The sequence below is a fragment of the Onychostoma macrolepis genome, chromosome 06, assembly GCF_012432095.1.
Source record: "Onychostoma macrolepis isolate SWU-2019 chromosome 06, ASM1243209v1, whole genome shotgun sequence".
NCBI lineage: Eukaryota > Metazoa > Chordata > Actinopteri > Cypriniformes > Cyprinidae > Onychostoma > Onychostoma macrolepis.
The window spans coordinates 14,604,960-14,626,746 of NC_081160.1; the positions used below are offsets into that span (position 1 = coordinate 14,604,960).

A 21,787-nucleotide genomic window follows, 5' to 3' on the forward strand; every position below is an offset into this window, starting at 1 on the left:
TTACAACGTTTCTGTGCCTTGATTGTGGTAATATCCTTGCTGTCTATGGAGCTCAGATTCCATCAAAAATATCTTAATTTGTGTTCCGAAGATGAATGAAGGTCTTACAGGTTTGGAATGACATGAGGTTGAGTAATTAATGACACAAGTTTCATTTTGGGGTGAACTAACCCTTTAACAGTGAGAACTGGTCCCTGTACTAAAGTGTTGCCGTAGTATTATAGCCATCTTGAATTCTCAACTTGGGGCTGAGCTTGAGTTCCTAAGAAGGAACTCCAACTTGGGTGAGCATTCCATTTGAAAAACCCAACATGGAGCTCTGACTTTTCTATCTTGGATGAAAAATTGAATGCAGCATAAATACACAAACTAGATAACCAACAGGAACTGAAACAGGTACTAATCAGAGACCATAGCAACTAATAAGCAAAGGGAACACAGGCAAATAGACAAAGGGAAAACAAGTCACGATAGCTATGTTTCCATCCACCTATTTTTATGCGCATTTTGGGATATCGCATTAAAAAACGCTGAATGGAAATGGCAAGATGCACATAAATTCTAAAAATGCGCATAAAAAACATGTGCTCAACTAAGTCGTAAGAAAACATGTGCATAAACTATGATGGAAACACTTTTACCGAATATATTCCTTGATGCACATCAAAAAAAACATGCGACTTTGAGATGGGACAGCATAACTGGACCAACCAATGGACTGATCTCATTGCACAGCATCTGAAATACTAGTTTTGTCATTCTAAAATGCTTGTGCAAAATATCGTCAAAGTGCTTAGTTCTAATTAACGCTCTGAACTGTGTTCCCAAACAGCAGGCTCCAAAAATAAGATAACATTTTCTTTGTGATATTTAGCGCAAGTTAATCAGGAAGTGATGATTTTGTTCACTTCAACTCACTGGATGGAAACGATGCTTTGTTCGCAAATGTTTTATGCGATATTCCAATTTTGTGCATAAATGTAATTCGTAACTTTGGATGGAAATATAGCTAATGACAAAGAAACATAACTATACAGAACATAACTACCATACTTACTATCAATATGCAGCAAATTAGGATTTTATTAAGGGAAAACTCTTAATTAATTAATATGTTAATATTAGTTAATATGTGTTTCCTAATCTAAAATATTACCTGAAATTAATATTTTTTTTTTGTGTCTTATGTGTCCAATATTCATTTTAATTAAAAACCGTCAATCGAGCAGGATTTAAAAGCAACCTCCCGGAAGAAATATTCCTCTGAGCCATGTCTGCTTCTGATCAGACAGCAAGAAATCCTACAGTAGAATGACCTCTGTTGTTTGTCCATTCCATCAACAGTCCAGCAAGGGCAGTTAATTGGTGTCCTTCAGAGCTTTTTCTCTGTGATCAGAGGCATTTACGAACCGTACAGAGATTTCAGCTCAACTTCTTTACCGGAAACCCCTCCAAGAACCTTTTATTCTTGCAGCAGTTAGACAGTACCAACAGTCATGTGAAAAAGAAAAGGTGGGAGGTCAGCGGGAATGAAGGAACAGACAGAGAGGCATGTAAAGAGGGATGAAATGCTAGACTTGCAGGAAAGGGGCTGACTCACAGCTATTCTTTCAGACACACATAGCAGCTGCTAATTCAGGCTATTCAGCCGGGGCTTACGGTATCACAGCAAACACTGGCACTCACAGGAGAGGAAAAACCCTGACAGGCATTTCACTCTAACAACCCTCTATCTCTGTATTTGTTTATCCATATGTCACTTTGTCCAGCTCTCCATTTTTCTGTTTCTGCATTTCAATTAGACATTCACATACCCTGTCTCTCTCTGAGTCGTCTCACTCTCTGCATTCACTCTAAGGGCTCCTCCGAGGCTCTGATCTGCTGGGTTTTTAGTGATTTGTTATTCATTGAGAGAGGTCACGCACCTCTTTTCATCCAGAAGCACAGCTGCTGGAGAATGTTCCGGGATTTTATTACATTACCTGGCTTGCATGTCTTGAATCAAAGAGCAGAGTATTGCAGGACCTTCTTGCCTTTACTCACTCTGCCTATGAATGAGTAATAAAAATTCTTAAAACCCCAGGAACAATCATTTACTCTGTTCCTATTTTCATTGTCTGTGTAAAACATTTTATTTGTATTTGTAGAGCACTTCCCAATACCACAGCATTTGCTAAACTAACTCACTCAGCTGAATAGTTTCAGAGACCATGCTATTATTTTTTAAATGTATATTTCTTTACCAATGTAGAAGTTTCTACAGTATGTTTCTATCAGTGCTGCCTGCATCGCTTTTCAGCAGCAGGGAGTTATACTGCAACTACTGGAAATTCAGGACAATGGCAAAAGAAAGCATGACTTTGAAGCCTGTTTTGTAAGCGAAATGTATATGTATAGCACTTTTCACAATACATATCTGGGCAATTAGAGTTTGTTAATATGGAGATATATAATGATGATATTAACAATCCTCTGAATTTAGATCTTTTGATTAAATATTATGATGTTTTAAAACCTTAAAAAAATGAAACACAGACCTGCATAAATCATTAATATTAAGATCTATAACATGCATTCACAAATAATTTGCCTTAGATTATAATTGGTTTGTCAAAAAAAATTTTATGGGAATTTAACATGTTTTTAATTTAATATGTTTAATTAATTGAATTGAATTGAATTGACATTTTAATTTATCACCTGAATGACAAATTAATTATGTCATTCAGCTGACAATGTTGAGAAATATATTGGGTATGTTTCAGTATAAAGACAGGACACATTTCAAAAAGAATTACTGTATTATAATGTCTATCCATACTGTGATTGAAAATTACTCAAAGCACTCCGTTATGTTATATTGAGTTATCCTTATGGACTGCACACAAAACATACATACAATGCAACCATTGTAGTGTCATTCGCAAACAAATTACTTACATGAGTCAGGTCTTTATATTAAAACAAAAACATGCGTGGCCAATGCAAACTGATTCCCAAAACAAATGACAGTTATGAGCAGTTTTTTTAATGAATAGTTTAGGGGTGACCCCGAATAGTCGACGATTCGATGCTTCGATTCGAGGAGCCCGATTCGACTCCCAATCTCCCAGTCGAATATTCGCGGGGTGTTATGATCGTGCCATTTTGGCTATATGGGGGTGCTCAAATGTCTGATTTCACATAGAACTACCGGTTTTCTCCCAATAAGTTAATATACAGCCTATTATGATAATGCTGTAAATAAGTCTGAAAAGAAAAAAAAGCTTTAAATAAATATTTTAACGTGCGTGAATAAATCCAACCACCCCTATAGATTTAAGTTTCACTTTCCATAATCCGTGACCGACAGAGGAGCATCTTGGCGGCAAGGATTTAAAACTTTAACAAGACTCAAACTGATGCAGAGTGAAAGACTGGATTTTTTTCGATCAGGTAGGATACAAGTGATTTCAAAACATTTCAACCGGTTTATATCGTGTATATATTAGCCTATTTATCTCATATAAGATGCATTTGGTTGAGTCGCTGCAGTAAAGCGCTTTATTGAACAGTGATTATCTCTTCAGTGCGCAGCGCGAGCAGGACAAACAACTATGCAGAATATTAATGACTATGACTGGGACTGTCATATACACATAACATTATAATGAGAACACTATTATAATAAAACGCTGTGAATTTAGTTCCCGTGTTTCTGCACGTTGTTGCGTCAAGAACGCGTCCTCAAAAGGAGTTCAGAGCCGCGCAGACACGTTCATGCATCGGGGCGTTTTGTGCATATAGCCTATAAGTTGCTATATTAGCATTATTATATAATTATGTTGTATAAATAATGAAGCGTATTTTATATGAGATCAAATGAGTTAAATCCCATTGATTTAAAAACCTTCTATCAAATGCTTCATTCTACTGGTCATTCAGCGCGCGCAGCTCAAAACAGAAATGCAGAACATTAATAACTGCCATATACATAACGTTATAATGAGAGCACTATTGTAAAAAATGTTGTGAATTCTTAGGGTTTCCCTGACGTTTAATGTTAACTATCTTTTAATCAAAACAAAACACATTATTCACTCCGTTTGTATCTGCGAGGCGTCCATTACACACTTTCCCTGCGTGTTAACGTCAGTAATTATGACTGTCGAATGTCGCTTGAATCTTGGTAATGTATTTTGCCCCGCTCCCAAACATATGATTCGACTATCAGTCGACTATCGGCAAGATTCGAAAATTCCGATTCGACTATGAAAATCCTTAGTCGGGGACACCCCTAGAATAGTTTAAAAAGATTGGTTACTGGTTTGAATCAGTCTGAAATACTGCCCTTTATAATTTTTAATGAATACTGCTTTAATATTCAAGCAAACCATCATAACTTAAATGTAATCCAACTGAATTAGAATCAAATCGAGAGATTGAGGACCTGAATCAAATTGGAAAATATGTATCGATACCTGACTTTACTATCACTGCTCAACCTACGTCACTTCTGGTGTTCCAGTGAATAAAAACTAGGAGGAAGCTTAATTTGTGAAAAATTCTGCAGTAGTTGAACTTGATTCCAAATAACTTTTACAGGGTATTAAAAGCTCACAGTTCTGTAAAATATCAGTTTACATACCAAAGCCATCTAAGGAAGACTGCACAGCAGGCTTGGTCTACTAGAGACTTGCTGGCCAAATCCAGACTGTGAATAATTTTACGGCCCTCAGATTGATTTAGATGGCATAGCTGCAGTGTTTTCAGTGAGTTCAGAGCATTTCAAAAAGCACTCAGTGGTCATCAATTTGTGGACTATGGTCCATATTCAGAGCTTTTCTGGCCATAATTCAGCTGCAGTAGTTTCCCAAACATGAACCAACACAGTTTAAATGCATCAATCTGATGTCTTATCCAATCATATATATTCATATTATGGTCAAACCTGTAGACATAAGATAAGATGAGATGTTGATGCTATGACTCAACAGCATCAACTGTACATTTCTCATCTATCACCGCCCTCTGCCAGTTATTACATTAAATATGTAGAAAAAAGCAAAGTTGGGAGTAACAAAACGTTGGAGAGCACTGTTAGAATGGGACCATGTTAAAAAAGAAAGAAAGAAAGAAAGAAGAAGAAAGTGATGTGACGTGGCAAACTCGGAATTTGTGCTCTGCATTTAACCCATCCTAAGTGCACACACACAGCAGTGAACACACACACATACACCTGGAGCAGTGGGCAGCCATTTATGCTGCGGCGCCGGGGAGCAGTTGGGGGTTCGGTGACTTGCTCAAGGGCACCTCAGTCGTGGTACTGAAGGTGGAAGAGAGCGCTGTACATTCACTCCCCCCACCTACAATTCCTGCCAGACCTGAGACCTTTGGGTTACGAGTCCGATTAGGCCACGACTGCCCATGCAATGCAATCAGTATTATTTAACTTTACAACATTATCTAAAGTAAATAATAATTCTTACATAAGGTTAAAGAGAATTTTTTATTAATAGTACTGCATTGAGAATTACATACTTGAAATAATTACAAATGGTGTGGTTGAAACCAGGATGCATAATGTAATTCGACCTGAGTGAAAGAGGTTTAAAGTAATGGCAAAGCTTTAGTAAAGCAACATGGAGTTTGTGGTCTGGCCAGATGGCCTAATGGCCTAAAGTAAAGAAGAAGAGCAGGAAAAAATCATATAGCTTCAGAAGGGCACGAGCATCAGTAACAATCCTCTTTTATCCTGTCCTTGACATCCATGACAGTGAGCAAAAGCTTGCAACTCATCATTGTCATCAGTGTGGTAGGGACTGCAAAATGACCCTTTTGGTATGAGGGTTGGAACAAAGAAATGTAGATCATTTTAAACCCTGAGCATAGAGTATATACACTGCAAAAGTTTGGGGTTGGTAAGATTATTTAAACCTTTCAGAAAGAAGACACTTATGTTCACCAAGGCTGCATTTATTTGATTGAAACTACAGTAAAAACTGTAATACTGTGAAAACTTGTTACAAATAAATATGTAGGATCAGAACGAGTCAGACAAACTAAGATTCGATCAGAACATCGAATTATGAGGAGCCGAAATTCCAGAAAAGCCCAACAGCACATCATAAATCTGTCCATGGTACTCTGGCGCCATGAGTCTGGAGCAAGCCTTACCAACAAGCCTCTTTCACAGAACAGCTCTCAACATTAAGACAAAAGAATACTTATTGATAAGTACAATGCTGGAAGGAGATCGTCAAATTTGGGACAAGTAATCAAGACTGATGGTCAAAGAGATGGCCATCACATGTGTTCCACGCTGGAAATCACGAGCTTCGTTAGATTGACTTTTCCCCCACACATACAAGACAAAGACTGAGACTGAAATTCTTTAGGAGACCTTTTAACCTCTCTCTGGTCTTCACCGAACATGTCCTACGTAGAACTACACAGAGACTTTCTTTTTCATATGCACATAAAATCATCCTAAAAGGACATTGCTAGGCATAGCACTATATTATGTATGTAACCACACATTAGACTATCATGTTTTAAGGACATATTATGTATGTCTTTTTAATAACTGTTGAATGACTTTAAGGTTTATTCGTGTTTGGTATGTATGAGTTTGACAATTCTAGCTTGAAACGTTTCTTCCAACTGATTCTTTGTCAAATGTATCATATTCTGGTTATAGAAATCACATCCAAAAGTATACTTTGCAAGAGTGTGTAAAATTCGGACCATGTGACTGATAACATGCTGATTTATGATGGAATGAACAACCCTAGCTAAGAAAATAGCCTATCTAATTGGTCAAGACACCAAATGGGATGTGTCCAGAAGCCGAGTTTAAAAACTCAGGACACCATCAAATCTGCCCTTTTTCCCCTTCTCGCCCTTCTCTCTTCCCTTCTTCTTTTTGTCACTGCGTTTTGACGCTGCTTTTTAGCACTCTTTGAGCGTGCTCTGGCCTACAGGCCAGTTGCTACTTAACACCACGATGAGAAGAAAAACAACCTAATCTCGTTACACCCTTTCTTTCTTTTATTTTAGTTTCTTTTCCGTTGCAAGTTTCGTGTTCTCAGTTTAAGTTTTGCCGCCACGCCTTGTCTCCAAGTTCAACTCGAGCCTGTGACCGCCTCAAAACTTCAACCAGACCAACTCCGCATCCTCAGCCAACGCCCAAGACATCCCTTCAACGACTACTGAACTTCCAGCCAATCAGCACTTGGGAAACCCCTTTTCCTGTAACGACGACGACTACAAAAGGGCATCCCTGTAACACAAAGGCAACGCAAGCAAGTACCTCCAGATTCTGGCTGAACTGGTGCATTTAATATAAATTTTAGCCTCATTGAGAAACTCAATGCGAGGGTTAATTAAATGATTGATGGTTGTTCAGGTCTATGCAATAGCACATATTGCTATAAACTTGGGATTTCACATTCTCATTCTCTAAACTCATCCTTTCTCTCTTTCTGCAACGTGTGAATGCGTGTGTTCATGTGTTAGATTAGTTTATGTCTTAGGTTTATATAAATAAAGTCTTATTTATATTGAAAAGAGAAGTATCTTGTGTTTTGTGCTTACAAGTCAATGTCTTAATCTGCCGATCTTGTTACTGTGCTTATTAATAGTGTTTTCACTATAGTTTGGATTTTAATATCCAGTGCAGAGTTGATGTTATACGGCTCGTTCAGTGAATCGCTGCCGACTCAGTGATCAGCCGCAAAACAGTGATTCTGTTCAAATTCCCTATAAAATCATAAATGATTCCCTTTGAGCTAAATTCAATTATTTTAGTATCAACCCCTACAAATAACTGTTCTCTATTTTAATATATTTTAAAATGTAATCTATTCCTGAGATGGCAAAGCTGATTTTTCAGCTTCAGTGTCACATGATCCTACCGGAATCACTCTAATATTCTGATGTTGTAACATTTCTAATAAAAATTATAATAATATCCCAGTTGATCATGTAATAATAATAATATCCCAGTTGAATATGAATAGATGAATAGAAATCTCTTTGATGAATAGAAAGCTCAAAAGATCAGACATTTACTGTCCATTTCTTGTCACTTTTGATCAATCTAATGTATCTTTGCTGAATTAAAAATCTTACTGGCACTGAACTTTTAAATGGTAGTACAGTGGTGGCCAAAATTGTTAGAACACTTGGCATATTTAAGAGGTTTCAGTCGTTTTTGTTGAACACATAAAACTAACTATTAACGGAACTACCTGCGACGGAAGGAATCTGTTGGAACGTTGAAAATGATGGACTGACCCCCTCAAAGTACCGACCTCAACACCATCGAGCAAATTTGGGGCGAGTTGGAAAATAAGCTGGACAGATCTATTGTACATTCAAAGGAAAGTCTTTGTCTTGAGTTGCAGAAGGCATGGGATCACATTAGTGTTGAAGTTCTCAGGAAATATATTGATACTATGCCAGAGAGATGTGCTGCTGTAATTTCTGCAAAAGGTGGACATACCATAGATAAATAGATAGATAGATAGATAGATAGGTACTGTACCAGTCAAACAGCTTTTAAAGAGCAGTGAGCCTAATCTTGTACAAGAAAAGGAACAGTGCAGACTGTTCTGTGGTAAAATAAAATATGTGGGATCAGAGCAGATAACATTTCCACTTTATTCCTGAAGAATAGTTTTACAGGTCTGCAGAGGAATGCATTACAAAAAAGACTCTGTAGCAGAAATATTGTCACCACATTATTTTCAATGCTTGGGTGTTTATAGATAACCATAAATGCCATACAATATATAGATGATACTGCCAAACCTGTGGAAGAAGAGCAGCTGGGTGCTAATCAGTCAGTCATTCAGATGATAAACAGAGCATACAGCTGAGATGACTGAAAAAATCCACCAGAATTCCAAAAAGCACCTGGGAGTGAACACGCATACATGCACACACAGTGAGGCTTCAAACCCCTGCTAGGCGAGTAATCTCTAGACCTCTTCGAGATACAGCATGCCAGCCCACCATCCTATACACCCCCACAGCGAATGTAATCCAGCTGAGATTAGATGCGATTCACAACACACACAAACACGCACACACACACACACACACACACACACATACATCAAAAATACACACCCACTCACAGCAAGAGCTATACTGTGCTTTACAGAGACAATCTTTAGCTTCAGGAAGGGATAACTGAGGTGACAGTTTCATCTCCTTACACAGGGGCCTTGCGCTCACCTGAAATAAGGGCTCACTGGCTCACCTTATAGTTATAGTTAAAAGATTACGTTTCTGACATACTTTTTTTCAACCACAAGTTAATCATGAAAAATGTAAAAAATGTGATTTTTTTTATAAAACCTTTCAAAGATTTTTTTTTTTAATTCAGTCAAGCCAATCATAATCAGCAATTGTTCTGCTCGAGCTACTGTATGTGATCTTATTAATGAATGAATGACAAAATATTTTACTATGATATAGAACTATGACTAAAGCAACTGTAAAAATTCACATTATTCCTAACATGTATTACTTTCTTCCATGACACAGAAGAAGAAATTCAATCAAATGTCCAAGCTGCTCTTTTTATTATTTTATATATTATATATTTGGGGTCAGTAAGATACATTTTTATATATTTATTTATTTACATTTTCAGCTATGATGCATTAAAAAAAGTTACGTTACAGTAAAGTTACATTGTTAGAAAAATAATTGCGATAAATTAAATAATTTCAAATAAATGTTGTTCTATTTATGAATGCAGAACTTTCTATTTATTAACGAATCAGCAGCAATACTGCTTTTAACTTTGATAATAATATGAAATGTTTCTTAAGCACCAAATCAGCATAACAGAATGATTTTTGAAGAATGTGACACTTTAAAATTTAAAAACATTTTAAAATGGAAAACAAATATTTTATATCCTACTATATTCTTTATTAAATTAATGCAACCTTGGTGAGCATAAAAAACTTTTGGAACATTTGAAAACATTAAACATTTGAACAGTTCTTAACATTTGAAGGGTTCTTACACAGAATCAAACTGAGCCCAAAGAGCCATATCTGACTGAAAGTCTTTACTTGAGAACTATTCAAAAACGGCATTAGGATACAGATCCACACCAAAGAGCCTTAAACATGCGCGCGCACACACACACACACATAAAATCAGCCCACACCTCCACCAACCACACACACCTCCATCAGCAACACATACTCTACTGCTGGCGCCTCACGTCAAAGAATAGACAAAAGTTTAGATGCCTCTGAATATTTTAGTTGTTCTCTGCACTATTTAGAGAGTTTATCTGAAATATTCATTGGTTTAATCAAATTTTCCTAAAAAAAGTGTTTAATATTTCAAGCAACAGTGAAATCCATTACAGGCCCTTTAATAGTATCTAGGGAACATGTATGTGCGTCAGGTGGGTACCTGCTGGCTGAGGGTTTAAATGGACACCAATGGCGCATAATCACAGGAGACAGACATTATTATGAACAGTTCAGATCACAGACACACACTTTATTACAAATTTATACAGTTTTATTCATTATGCGTTTTTATAAATATATTATGGATTTTTTTTCCCATAGTTTTTGCACTATGCAAAAAGTATAACACACTAAAATAGAATGTTATCTCAAGTTTAGCCACTTTTAATCTGCATTTTAGATAAATGCACATTTAAAAAAAAAAAAAAAAGTCTTTGTCACAAAAGAATGTATCTATATCTAGTAAAAGCAACATAATATGATGGGGAAATGTAGGGAAAAAAAGCAAAACATCTCACATTAAAAGTCTATTATGTTTAAAAGTGCTTAAAATACACCTATTCAGCTCTAAAGGGTTCATAAAAAGGGTAGGATGCCATTATGCAGTGTATGGTGCAGTTTTAAAGCACCCCTGAGGTTTCAGGAGCGGGTGATGGTGAGCCGGATGTGCATTCTGCCCTCTCAGCCGATCAATTCCCAGGCTAATGTTCCTCTCTTTTGTGGCATATGCCTCACTCTCTCTATGACTTCTACCTCTTGCTCTCTCTTTCACTCACTCACTCTCTCTGTCTCTCTTAGGTTGAACTTGTTAAATATTCATAATGCCTCAGTCTCAGAGCTGTGTTTATAGAGGCTTGTCCAAAAGTGATCCAGTGTGACAGAGTTCACTGCTTCTAAAGAGCTCTCTTCATTGTGTGTTTGACCTAGAGGGCCCCTATTGAAATAACTAGGTAGCCATCACTCCACAATTGTTTTACAACAGATGTTCTTGGGACAATGTCTGAATTCATAGCAGAACAGAAATAGTTGGCAACTCTTTTGGGACAAGACCAACACACACTAAAGCTCAACTGCCAGTGATTTTATCAATGGAGGTCACCTGGTTGTTGCATTGTTGGTAGCTATGCAAGTAGGCTTTTAAGTCACTGAATGCGTTAGGGATTTGCTAAACTATATCGACTAGTTAGTGGGTTGTGTGAAGGATTGGTCGACCAAGGAGGCCAGAAAAATAAGGTTCCACTAGACCTTGATCAAACCCAGCTGGCACATGACCAACCTTTATTGTTAAAACAATTTTAATGCTAAATGTTGTAAAACGTTAACAAAATAACCCTAACATTTACCAAGATCTATATGAAAGACAATGAAAAAATGTGGTATCAATGTTGATTCCATCTGCAAAATTTAATAGTGATTTAACCTTGACCCATGATGTTGATTCACCCACAAAAATGTTGAAATGAAGAAGTTGAGGGTGTTCACACAGAACACATTCTTGCATTCCAAAACTGCTAGACGAAGCCCCAAGACACATTTTTAAAATGTTCAACTACTTTTAACATGATACTGTGTGTAAGGTCCAATGCACTTGGCCCAAAGAAGGTATCCAATGGTGGATGAAGGTTTCTTGCGTGTTCGGTCTTTTCAGAGCGCAAATTTATTACATTTAGGTTAAATTCTAATCTGACTCCATTTTATTATGACCTCGAATTTAGGTTGAAATGCAAATTGGTTCATCTGTTTCTAATTATTATTCTTCTGACATTTGATTATTCTAGTTAACTCTTTACTTTATTACGCGTTCATTAGGAATCTATGTCGCTCAGGGTGTATCACGCCGGCCGATGTACATGTACCCCACGGTCACAAACCCTCCAGTCTGATCATTAGTCAGAGGTTATGACTAACTATTTAATAGACCGCTTCATGCTTGTCATTTTTAAATAGTGGTTCTGTTTAGCCCCCTACAGTCACCTATGTTACAACTTAGTTAAAGCTCAAACAATAATCAGAGGTTATGGCTAGCACTATGATACTTCAGTAGTGTTTCTATCTAGCCCCCTATAGTTAGTCTAACTATATAACAACTTGACTAAAGCTGAGACAATAACCAGAGGTTATGGCTAGTACTATGAAATATGCCCGAACCATGCTAGTATCTCAATAGTATTTTATCTAGCCCCCCCATAGTTAATGCAACTGCATAACAACTTAACCAAAGTCAAGCAGTTAGTCAGAAATCTAGAAACTCAGCTGATGTGCCCCATGCTCCATCTAACCTGAGATCTAGTCTGTACTAACCCTGGACGCATGTTTGCGGTAACATACGCCTTCACTTAATCTACTTGAGAAAATAATTTCAGAGTAAGTCAGAATAAAATCAAATGTAACAATGTATTATCAGTCAGGTAAATATGTATTGTGCCAATTATACAGCCAATTCAAAGATATCAAATCAATACAAAACATCAAAATCTCAAAGAACAATCTAAGAGTAAGCATACCTGACTTGAGAAAAATACATAGTATGAAGTGTGAGAACACACTTCATCCTATGGGCTCATTCCGGCTATAGAAGGCCCCGATCCTTTTGCAACATTTCCTTAAGTACTTCATACCAAGACCAACATCCCCCGAGATGGAGACAGGAGCTAACAATTGGAATTTGTATTGATCGAGTTAACACCTTTTGGGACAAAAGGTACTTTTGCATGAAAAGCACTGGGTACTGACCCACCCTCTACAGTGTGCAAAATATCTCTAAACTCTTAGGATCTGTATTACCTTTTAGTTTACTTATTGTAAGAATGAGACCATTGTACCAGACGCCCTGAGACAATTCAAATAATACCAAACATGACTGTAAATAACACTTGCATTCATGTAGAACATTATATTCTACTATTGACCATTCTGAGTGAGTTGAGTGAAGGGAAGGATGGGTGAGGGGAAGGAAGGGGATGAAAAGGAACTGATGCATATGTGAGAGAGGCATTTTCCCACATTTTCTCTCAGTGGGATGTGGGAACAGATGTCTGTATATTAATACACTGTGTGTGTGTGTGTGTGTGTGTGTGTGTGTTGTCCATCTCAGAAGTTCAAAGTGTCTGAGGTTCTGTAATTCCTACTCTGTGAGATGTTGAAACTGAGAGATGTTATAGACTAATGATATATTATAGACTATATTTGACTGATAAAGAAGTAATAGATACTAAATAATAGATATAAGCTTTATTGTACAAAACACCTGTTGTTGTTGTTGTTGTTGTTACAAAAAAATGAAACTATAATAATGGAAATATTGCTTAGAATAGATGATTTGAAGTACAACTGTCTAGAAATGTAATACTGAATGTAGTGTAGCAGCAGTACCTTAAAGGGGAAAAATATAGTTCTATAAATTCTCAGAGATGGTTGTAGCATGCAGTACTGAATCATTCCTTTATAATATGAAAAATAGTGGCAATAATATTCTTCAGAAATTCACCCGTTGTGTTCCACAAAAGAAATCATATGGGTTAGGAACAGCATAAGTGTTAACTATTCCTTTTATCATTCATGTTGTCAAAACTGTCTTTAAAGCTGAATGATTTCCAGTTATTTTGTCACTGCATGAAAGAGATTTGGCATAACAGAATCACAGAGATGATGCATGAGAGGCCATTAGGACACTCCATCTTCAATCAATCAATCAATCAATCAATCAATCAATCAATCAATCAATCAATCAATCAATCAATCAATCAATCAATCAATCAATCAATCCATCCATACATACATACATAAATACAAACATAAAATAAAATAAACATAAAGCTCATGCAAAGGGTGGGTCTCTACCTTTACTGTTTTTAACTCAGAATCATATTATTTGTATATTCTTTACTCTAAGACTTCAGAGCCACTCCGAATCTGAAGGAAAGTCCAGACAGCTGGGATCAGATTAGGACAGCAGTCTCGCCAGAGTCTCTTCACTTCAAGCGAACAGTCTTGGCTTTACATTCAGAGTCTTGCAGATTAGACATGCCACCATTGGGAGAAGCCATCTGATCAATGTGGAAAGAGACCAACTATAGATTTTTTAAAAATATTTATATGGTATTTGGGGACAGCCTAATCTGAAGCCAATGATACCATAATATAATAATAATAGCCCAGGACACAGTTTGGCAAAAGTTGAATCATATAGTGATGTGCCTCTATCTGGAAGCACACCAATAATAACAAAACTAATAATTAACTAAATCAAATTCAAAATAAAATTACCAATAAGTTTTAATGTACATTAAATTAAAATTACAGTGCATGGGTGTCAATGTTTAGACCTTTTACACAAGATAACACGTTTCTGCCAAACACCCGCTCCTCAAGCAGGATGCACTTCACATACAGTATACTGTTTGCACCAAGTATAAACAGACACTGTCAAAATATAGTTATATAAGAAAAATTGACCCTTATGACTGGTTTTGTGGTCCAGGGTCACATATGTAAAAATATAAAATTTTAAAGTTTTAATGTACATATAAATGCACATGTAAAGTACATTATTATGATTATAACTGTAGTTTGTTTTTTAACATTACATTTGAGGTGAACATTTTTTTTAATTTACTAAATTGCGACAATTACAAATATTTAACTATATGACATATAAGTTTATGTTTAATGTTTAATATAAAAAACATGCAGTTAAGTGTCAGAAAACATTCAGTATTCAATATTCTTTTGAAGTATACTATTTCTGTAATGAAATAAAAATATACTATATTGTACTTTTTTGGACAAGGATCCTCCGGTCTCGGTCTTGACTCGGACCCAACATACTATGACTCCAATGAGCTGATCTCGACTACAACATTGGCAAATAAGTCATTGGCCTACTGTGTCAACAGACTGGACTGTTCTTACCTGTTACAGATCTATGAAAAGTAACTTGTGGACTGAGACATGTTTTTTAAAAAGGTCATCAGGGCCTTCCCACAATCTGTCGACCATTGACAGTTATACAGCTTATTAGACAAGGTGAATAATTAGGCAGTGTCGTGGAACACAGGACATATTTTATTCCTTACTGAATAAATTTGCGCCTGCTGAGAGCGGCTCTTGATTCACTCTAATACAACGACAATAAAGAGCTTGATCTTGAAATTCTCAATGGGTTTACTCTTTACATTAATGCGATTTGTCTTCATATTTCTGACCAATTTCAAAGGCTTCATATAACATACAGAGGTACATCTGTACCCTCTTCTGTTTAAAATAATCTCAACAATTAACAATTAAAATTACAGTGCATGGGTGTCAATGTTTAGACCTTCTACACAAGATAACATGTTTCTGTCAAACACCCGCTCTTCAAGCAGGATGCACTTCACATACAGCATACTGTTTGCAGCAAGTATAAATAGACACTGTCAAAATATAGTTATATAAGAAATATTCTTGAATAGAGTTATACAATACATATCTGCTATAGAACCTAAATAGAATATGTTAGAAACTGTAAATTGGATTAAATAACAAACCAAACTAAACGGGTTTGTTTCATTTAGAGTTGATGCACTACTATGTAACTAATATTGTATTTGTTGAGATTCTCCTCTCTTATTTTGTGACACTCCACATCACTGTTGCAGGCCCTTGTACCCTGACTCGCATAAGCCAGCCAGTAAGATCGGAATCTTAGACAGAAATATGCATAAAACAATCTGTAAATAGCCCCTCTTTGGGTGAAACAGTACAGTCATAACAGCATTTGTGTGTAAAAACAATAATTGGTCTCATTCATTAAGCTTATGTATTAATGAATTTGGAGAATACTCTAAATTCATTAACATTTGAGGTTAAGAACACATTTATTTACGTGTTGCGAATTAAGATATTTTTGGTGAGAAGTTTCCCTGTGGGTAGAATAACAAAATAACCCACACAATTGTTATTGAATGAAAAACCAGTAAGTCAATCTGCGTGAACAGAATGTTCTTGGATTCATAAGCACCACTTCCATCAATGCAAAGAGATCTCACAGAGACTAATGAACGCATCTGGATTCAGTGTATAAGTGTACATGTTGGATATTTGTGACAACAGTTAAAAAAACTGAAGTGCAGCTTTGTTCGTCAAGTGCAGAACTCACCACTTCAGAAATTATTCACCCCCAGAAAGTGACTTTCAATGTATGGAAAAATAAAAGGGGTCAAATTGGCTCTTATAGACTTTCTGGGGACTTTCACCCCCAGAAAGTCTATAAGAGCCAATTTGACCCCTTTTATTTTTCCATACATTGAAAGTCACTTAATGGAAAAAGGCAAATTACAGATGGATGGCTGGGCTTTGAGGCAGTGGAGGCATATACTGTATATGAGAAATATTTTCTTCAGCGAAGGTTCCATTTTGTTGGTTAAAAATTACTGTAAAGTGGAAGTACTAACATGATTCTGATTAGTACGGTGACTATACACCTATATACATTTATCATGCAAACTGAAATACATTCATGTAGGCCCAGTGTAGGCTACAGCCAAGACAGACTGAGTTGTAATCTCTGAAACTCTGAATCCTTTGAAGTTAACCACTGAAGTGAATACTTTCATGGCAAATCATTCTGACATTCTTTGAAAAACAGCCCAAGAAAAAACACTTATCCTTCCCCTCTCTCTTTACTCTCTTTCTCTTGCTCTCTCTCTAAAAAACATTTTAACTAAGTTTAAAATACTTGACACGTTTAAATTGTAAATATCAGTGTTGTAGTACACCAGACTGGACTCAAGTATGAGTCCAAGACCATATTTTCATGGTCTTGGCCTTGTAATGGACTCACTTGTCTTGGTCTTTATTCAGATTTAACCTTTTCTTTTTGTGAAAAAGGAGTGAATTAAATTGTATTAAATGTACACTTGTAGTATACTTCGAATTTGAAAAGTGTATTTTTAAAAGAAAATCTGTACCTCAAGATAATAATAATATTAATTAAAATAAAGGCCAAGTTTATACTTTCATGACTTTGTTTCTTGGCACACTTTTAAAATGGCACACAAGGCTTTTAAAAATTGTAATATGTGACCCGGAGCCACAAAACCAATCTTAAGTCGCACGGGTATATTTGTAGCAATACATTGCCAAAGATACATCAAAATTATACATTTTTATTTTATGCCAAAAATCATTAGGATATTAAGTAAAGATCATGTTCCATGAAGATATTTTGTAAATTTCCTACTGTAAATATATAAAAACTTAATTTTTGATTAGTAATATGCATTGCTAAGGACTTAATTTGGACGACTTTAAAGGCAATTTTCTCAATATATATATTTTTTTTTGCTCCCTCAGATTCCAGATTTTGAAATAGTTGTATCTCAGCCAAATATTGTCCAATCCTAACAAACCATACATTAATGGAAAGCTTATTTATTCAGATGATTTATAATTTATAATAATTTTCAAAAAATTTACCCTTATGACTGGTTTTGTGGTCCAGGGTCACATATGTAACAATATAAAATTTGAAGTTTTAATTTACATACATATGCACATGTAAAGTACATTATTATAATTATAACTGTAGTTTGTTTTTTAACATTACATTTGAGGTGAACATTTTTTTTTAAATGTACTAAATTGCAACTTTACTAAATTGCGACAATTACAAATATATTTAACTACATGACATATAAGTTTATGTTTAATGTTTAATATAAATAGCATGCAGTTAAATGTCAGAAAACATTCAGTATTCAATATTCTTTTGAAGTATACTATTTCTGTAATAAAATAAAAATATACTATATTGTACTTTTTTGGACAAGGATCCTCCGGTCTCGGTCTTGACTCGGACCCAACATACTATGACTCCAATGAGCTGATCTCGACTACAACATTGGCAAATAAGTCATTGGACCTACTGTGTCAACAGACTGGACTGTTCTTACCTGTTACAGATCTATGAAAAGTAACTTGTGGACTGAGACATGTTTTTTAAAAAGGTCATCAGGGCCTTCCCACAATCTGTCGACCATTGACAGTTATACAGCTTATTAGACAAGGTGAATAATTAGGCAGTGTCGTGAAACACAGGACATATTTTATTCCTTACTGAATAAATTTGCGCCTGCTGAGAGCAGCTCTTGATTCACTCTAATACAACGATAATAAAGAGCTTGATCTTGAAATACTCAATGGGTTTACTCTTTTCATTAATGCAATTTGTCTTCATATTTCTGACCAATTTCAAAGGCTTCATATAACATACAGAGGTACATCTGTACCCTCTTCTGTTTAAAATAATCTCAACAATATTTTATTGTTATTCCCCCACTACGTGTAGGATTCAGCAGCCTCAGTTTTTGGCCCATTGCAATATTGCAAGCTTTAGAAACATTAGGGCAGAGAATTGAAAACATGAAAAATTGATATAAAAAATATAACAAAAATTTCACTCTATATTTTTTTGTTTGTTTTATATTTTGAAGTAATTCCAATTCCAACGTGTCCTAAAACAAAATAGAACTAATAGAATTTTGTATTTATAGATTTATTTATTTAATATTCAGATTTTATAACACCTTTTTTGTTATTAATGAAACTTATTTTAATAGCTTTTGTTGTAGTTTGTTTAAAAAAAAAAAAAAATTATCTATCAAACAATTAAATGGTCAACCCAGAGTCTATTTATGGTTAAGCACCAGTTTAACACAGACTGGAACTGACTGATGCACAATAAAGCATGAAATATGTTCAAATGGAAAATGTTACTTATAGCATTATTTTAATGTCTGCTTCTGCTCAGATGAAAAGTTTGCACTAGTTTAAAATTTTTTTGCACCACTGTAACCAACCACAGGCATGCTCATTGTGTGCATAAACAATCATTAATCAGACGCATGTAAATTAGCCGACAGGCCTATCAGTAATAACAAACTTGTACTAAATTCGCTTCATGTTGCACCACTCACTTGCAATACAGCCATGAGCAAACAGCACACCGAAACTATACAAATTCCCATTATAATCAACAATCCCATACACGGTTTAAAGATTCAAATGTCAAATTCTAAGCAGTAACGGGGTCTGAAAGTGTCTAGCTGTCATTCAGCTGTTAATAACCGTGCCTCAGTTTGGATGAGATCAGAGTGTGATGTGAGGGGCCAGAGATACGGACCCATTCTGTGATAAGTCTAAAAATGGCTCTTGATGGAGCTGCCACATTACCATGCAGGCTTGGCATCTTCATTCGCTGCCACTACAGCAGACAAAGGCTGAAGTGTGTTCACTGCCAAAACACAGACTTCAGCTGACCTGCTGCTGTCTGACACCCCGTACAATCCACTGCGTTCTAACAGTCTCCAAACTCTGAGAAGGTGATTATGTGATTATCAAACCTGCACCTTCTTTTAAACACTCCAGTGGATTTTTATTAAGCAGATTCCACACTCTCAAATTCCTCATTGATTTCTAAAGAGAATAAACACTTACAATAAGGTCTCAGTGAAACATACAGAATGTTACAACACATTCACAACACCCCCACACCAATCCACCCACTCACTTTTTCCTCCTACACCCTCTCTCTAGCACAAAAGTTAACAAATGAAACAGGAAAACTAGTCAGCCAATGTATCATACACAGAGGGGAGTCGTGTCTTAGGCTGCAACTTCCTTCTCATTAGCTTAATGGCGTTTGAGGCCTTTTAACTCAGTAGAAACAGCATGTAGAGACACACAAGAGACGACTGGTATTTAACAGCATGACTAGATACATTGATACGACACTACATGTATGTGGGGTGCATCATATGCAACACATTGTGTGCGGTAACATGAATGGGGAACCAAATCAGTTTTAAAATGCCTGTAAATGCATCCTATAAATTCACAAATAAGTGCATGAATAGGCATTTTAGGTTAACAAAAATAAATAAATAAATAAAATAAAAATAAATATATATAATATTTAATATTAATGAATTAACATAAATAGCCTACATTTATACAAAAAAAACTTAAATTTTATTAAAAATACTTTTAAAAAAATTGATATTACAAATCAAGAAAAAATAGCTGTTTAAGAGAAATAAACAATCAAGTAGAAATAACTGTTTCAGGTTATTATATTTTCAATGTTATTTAGCAGTGAAATGTTTTTTTGTTTGTTTGTTTTTTTATTAGTAATCTGCAGTTTTGGGCCGTAGACAACTTTTGTGGAACTCTCAGGCCCATAGAAAATGTTCATCCAATCATTGCATTCATTCCGAATGGGTTTTAATTGATACAATGCACTTGCAGAGTTTATTCTTGACAGGTAAGCTACAGTAAACTTCTAGTTGAAAGTATTACTAATATGTTGGACCTTTTATTGGAAGTAGCCCAGTATTTTTACCTGCTGAGACATGCCTTCACTTTTATAGACCTGTAAGAGCTTTAGTTGAGATGTTTGAACTGAGGGAAGCGTGATGCGCAAAAGGGGCATTTGAAAACATTCTTTATTTTTGTAGTTCTGTTAGGCCACACTAGTAGTGCAAAAACTGAATACTACATCTCTAACATGAACAAAAAGGTATTTTAATATAATATTTGATACTGTGTGCTGAGAAAAACACTCCTAAGTAAGGATGAGTCATGACAACAGACTAGTTGCATTCGACTAGCATATGTAGATATTTTCTTATTGCTGTGTCTACAATCACATACTGTCGAGTTGACACTTATATTTCATTTGATACTTACTCTGTGAATGTTTAAAAAGTATTTTATATGTAGGAGGAATATGGGAAGAATGAATTAGTGTACTACCCTGAATGTTAGTGTATGCTGTTTTTTTCAATAGGGTACATCGTCCATGTCACGGTCGTGTGACCTACCAGTGACAGCTGTGTTGCTTTACTGCCATTCACAACTCCTCCCCCATAGCTACATGGAATAGTAATAAAGTGACCTTTGAATGTGCACTCCAGAATCTCGGTGGAATTAGTAATCATCCAGAACTTACTATGAATGCGGACATACTACTCTTTTGACATACTGTTATTCACATACTATATTTTATGTCAGTGTGAACAGTAAAGCCCACTGTGTATGGTTGTAGGAGTTTTCGGTCACTGCATTGTTCAATCAATTATTTGATTAGTTGATTTTGGGAAAAAAACGAAGAGCATTTAGAAGGACCGAGGGTGTGTTACCTTGATGGATGATTTGGTTTTGCTGTTGTGGTTGTTGTTGGTGGAGAGGTTGGCATCCTCATGTACACGGTCCAGAAGCCACAGCAGGAACTCCAAAGCGTCATGTTGAGCATTCCCCTTGAACTGAGAGCCGTACTTGGACACAACACTCTAGGGAAGGAGCGGGAGATTGTGTCAGATAAATGTTGATATGGATACAGTTTTAAAACTAATTTCATTATAACTTCAATCATACAAATCTTGTTTTCCTCCTCACAACCCCAGATACTGTGGCCGATTCACAGCTGTTCTGATATACGGCCGTTATGCTCTCTTAGAACACTACTCAGTCAATTAGATTCA

At 35.8% G+C, this 21,787-nt stretch overlaps 1 protein-coding gene across 2 annotated transcripts in view; it reads right to left on the reverse strand.

The window, feature by feature from the left end:
- usp43a (ubiquitin specific peptidase 43a) overlaps positions 1-21,787 on the reverse strand; it is a 106,961-nt gene that overhangs the window by 72,439 nt on the left and 12,735 nt on the right. For both annotated transcript variants that reach the window (XM_058779614.1, XM_058779613.1), the window contains exon 2: positions 21,446-21,595. In XM_058779614.1, coding sequence (XP_058635597.1) covers positions 21,446-21,595 — 150 coding nt within the window. The remainder of the gene's footprint in view (positions 1-21,445; positions 21,596-21,787) is intronic.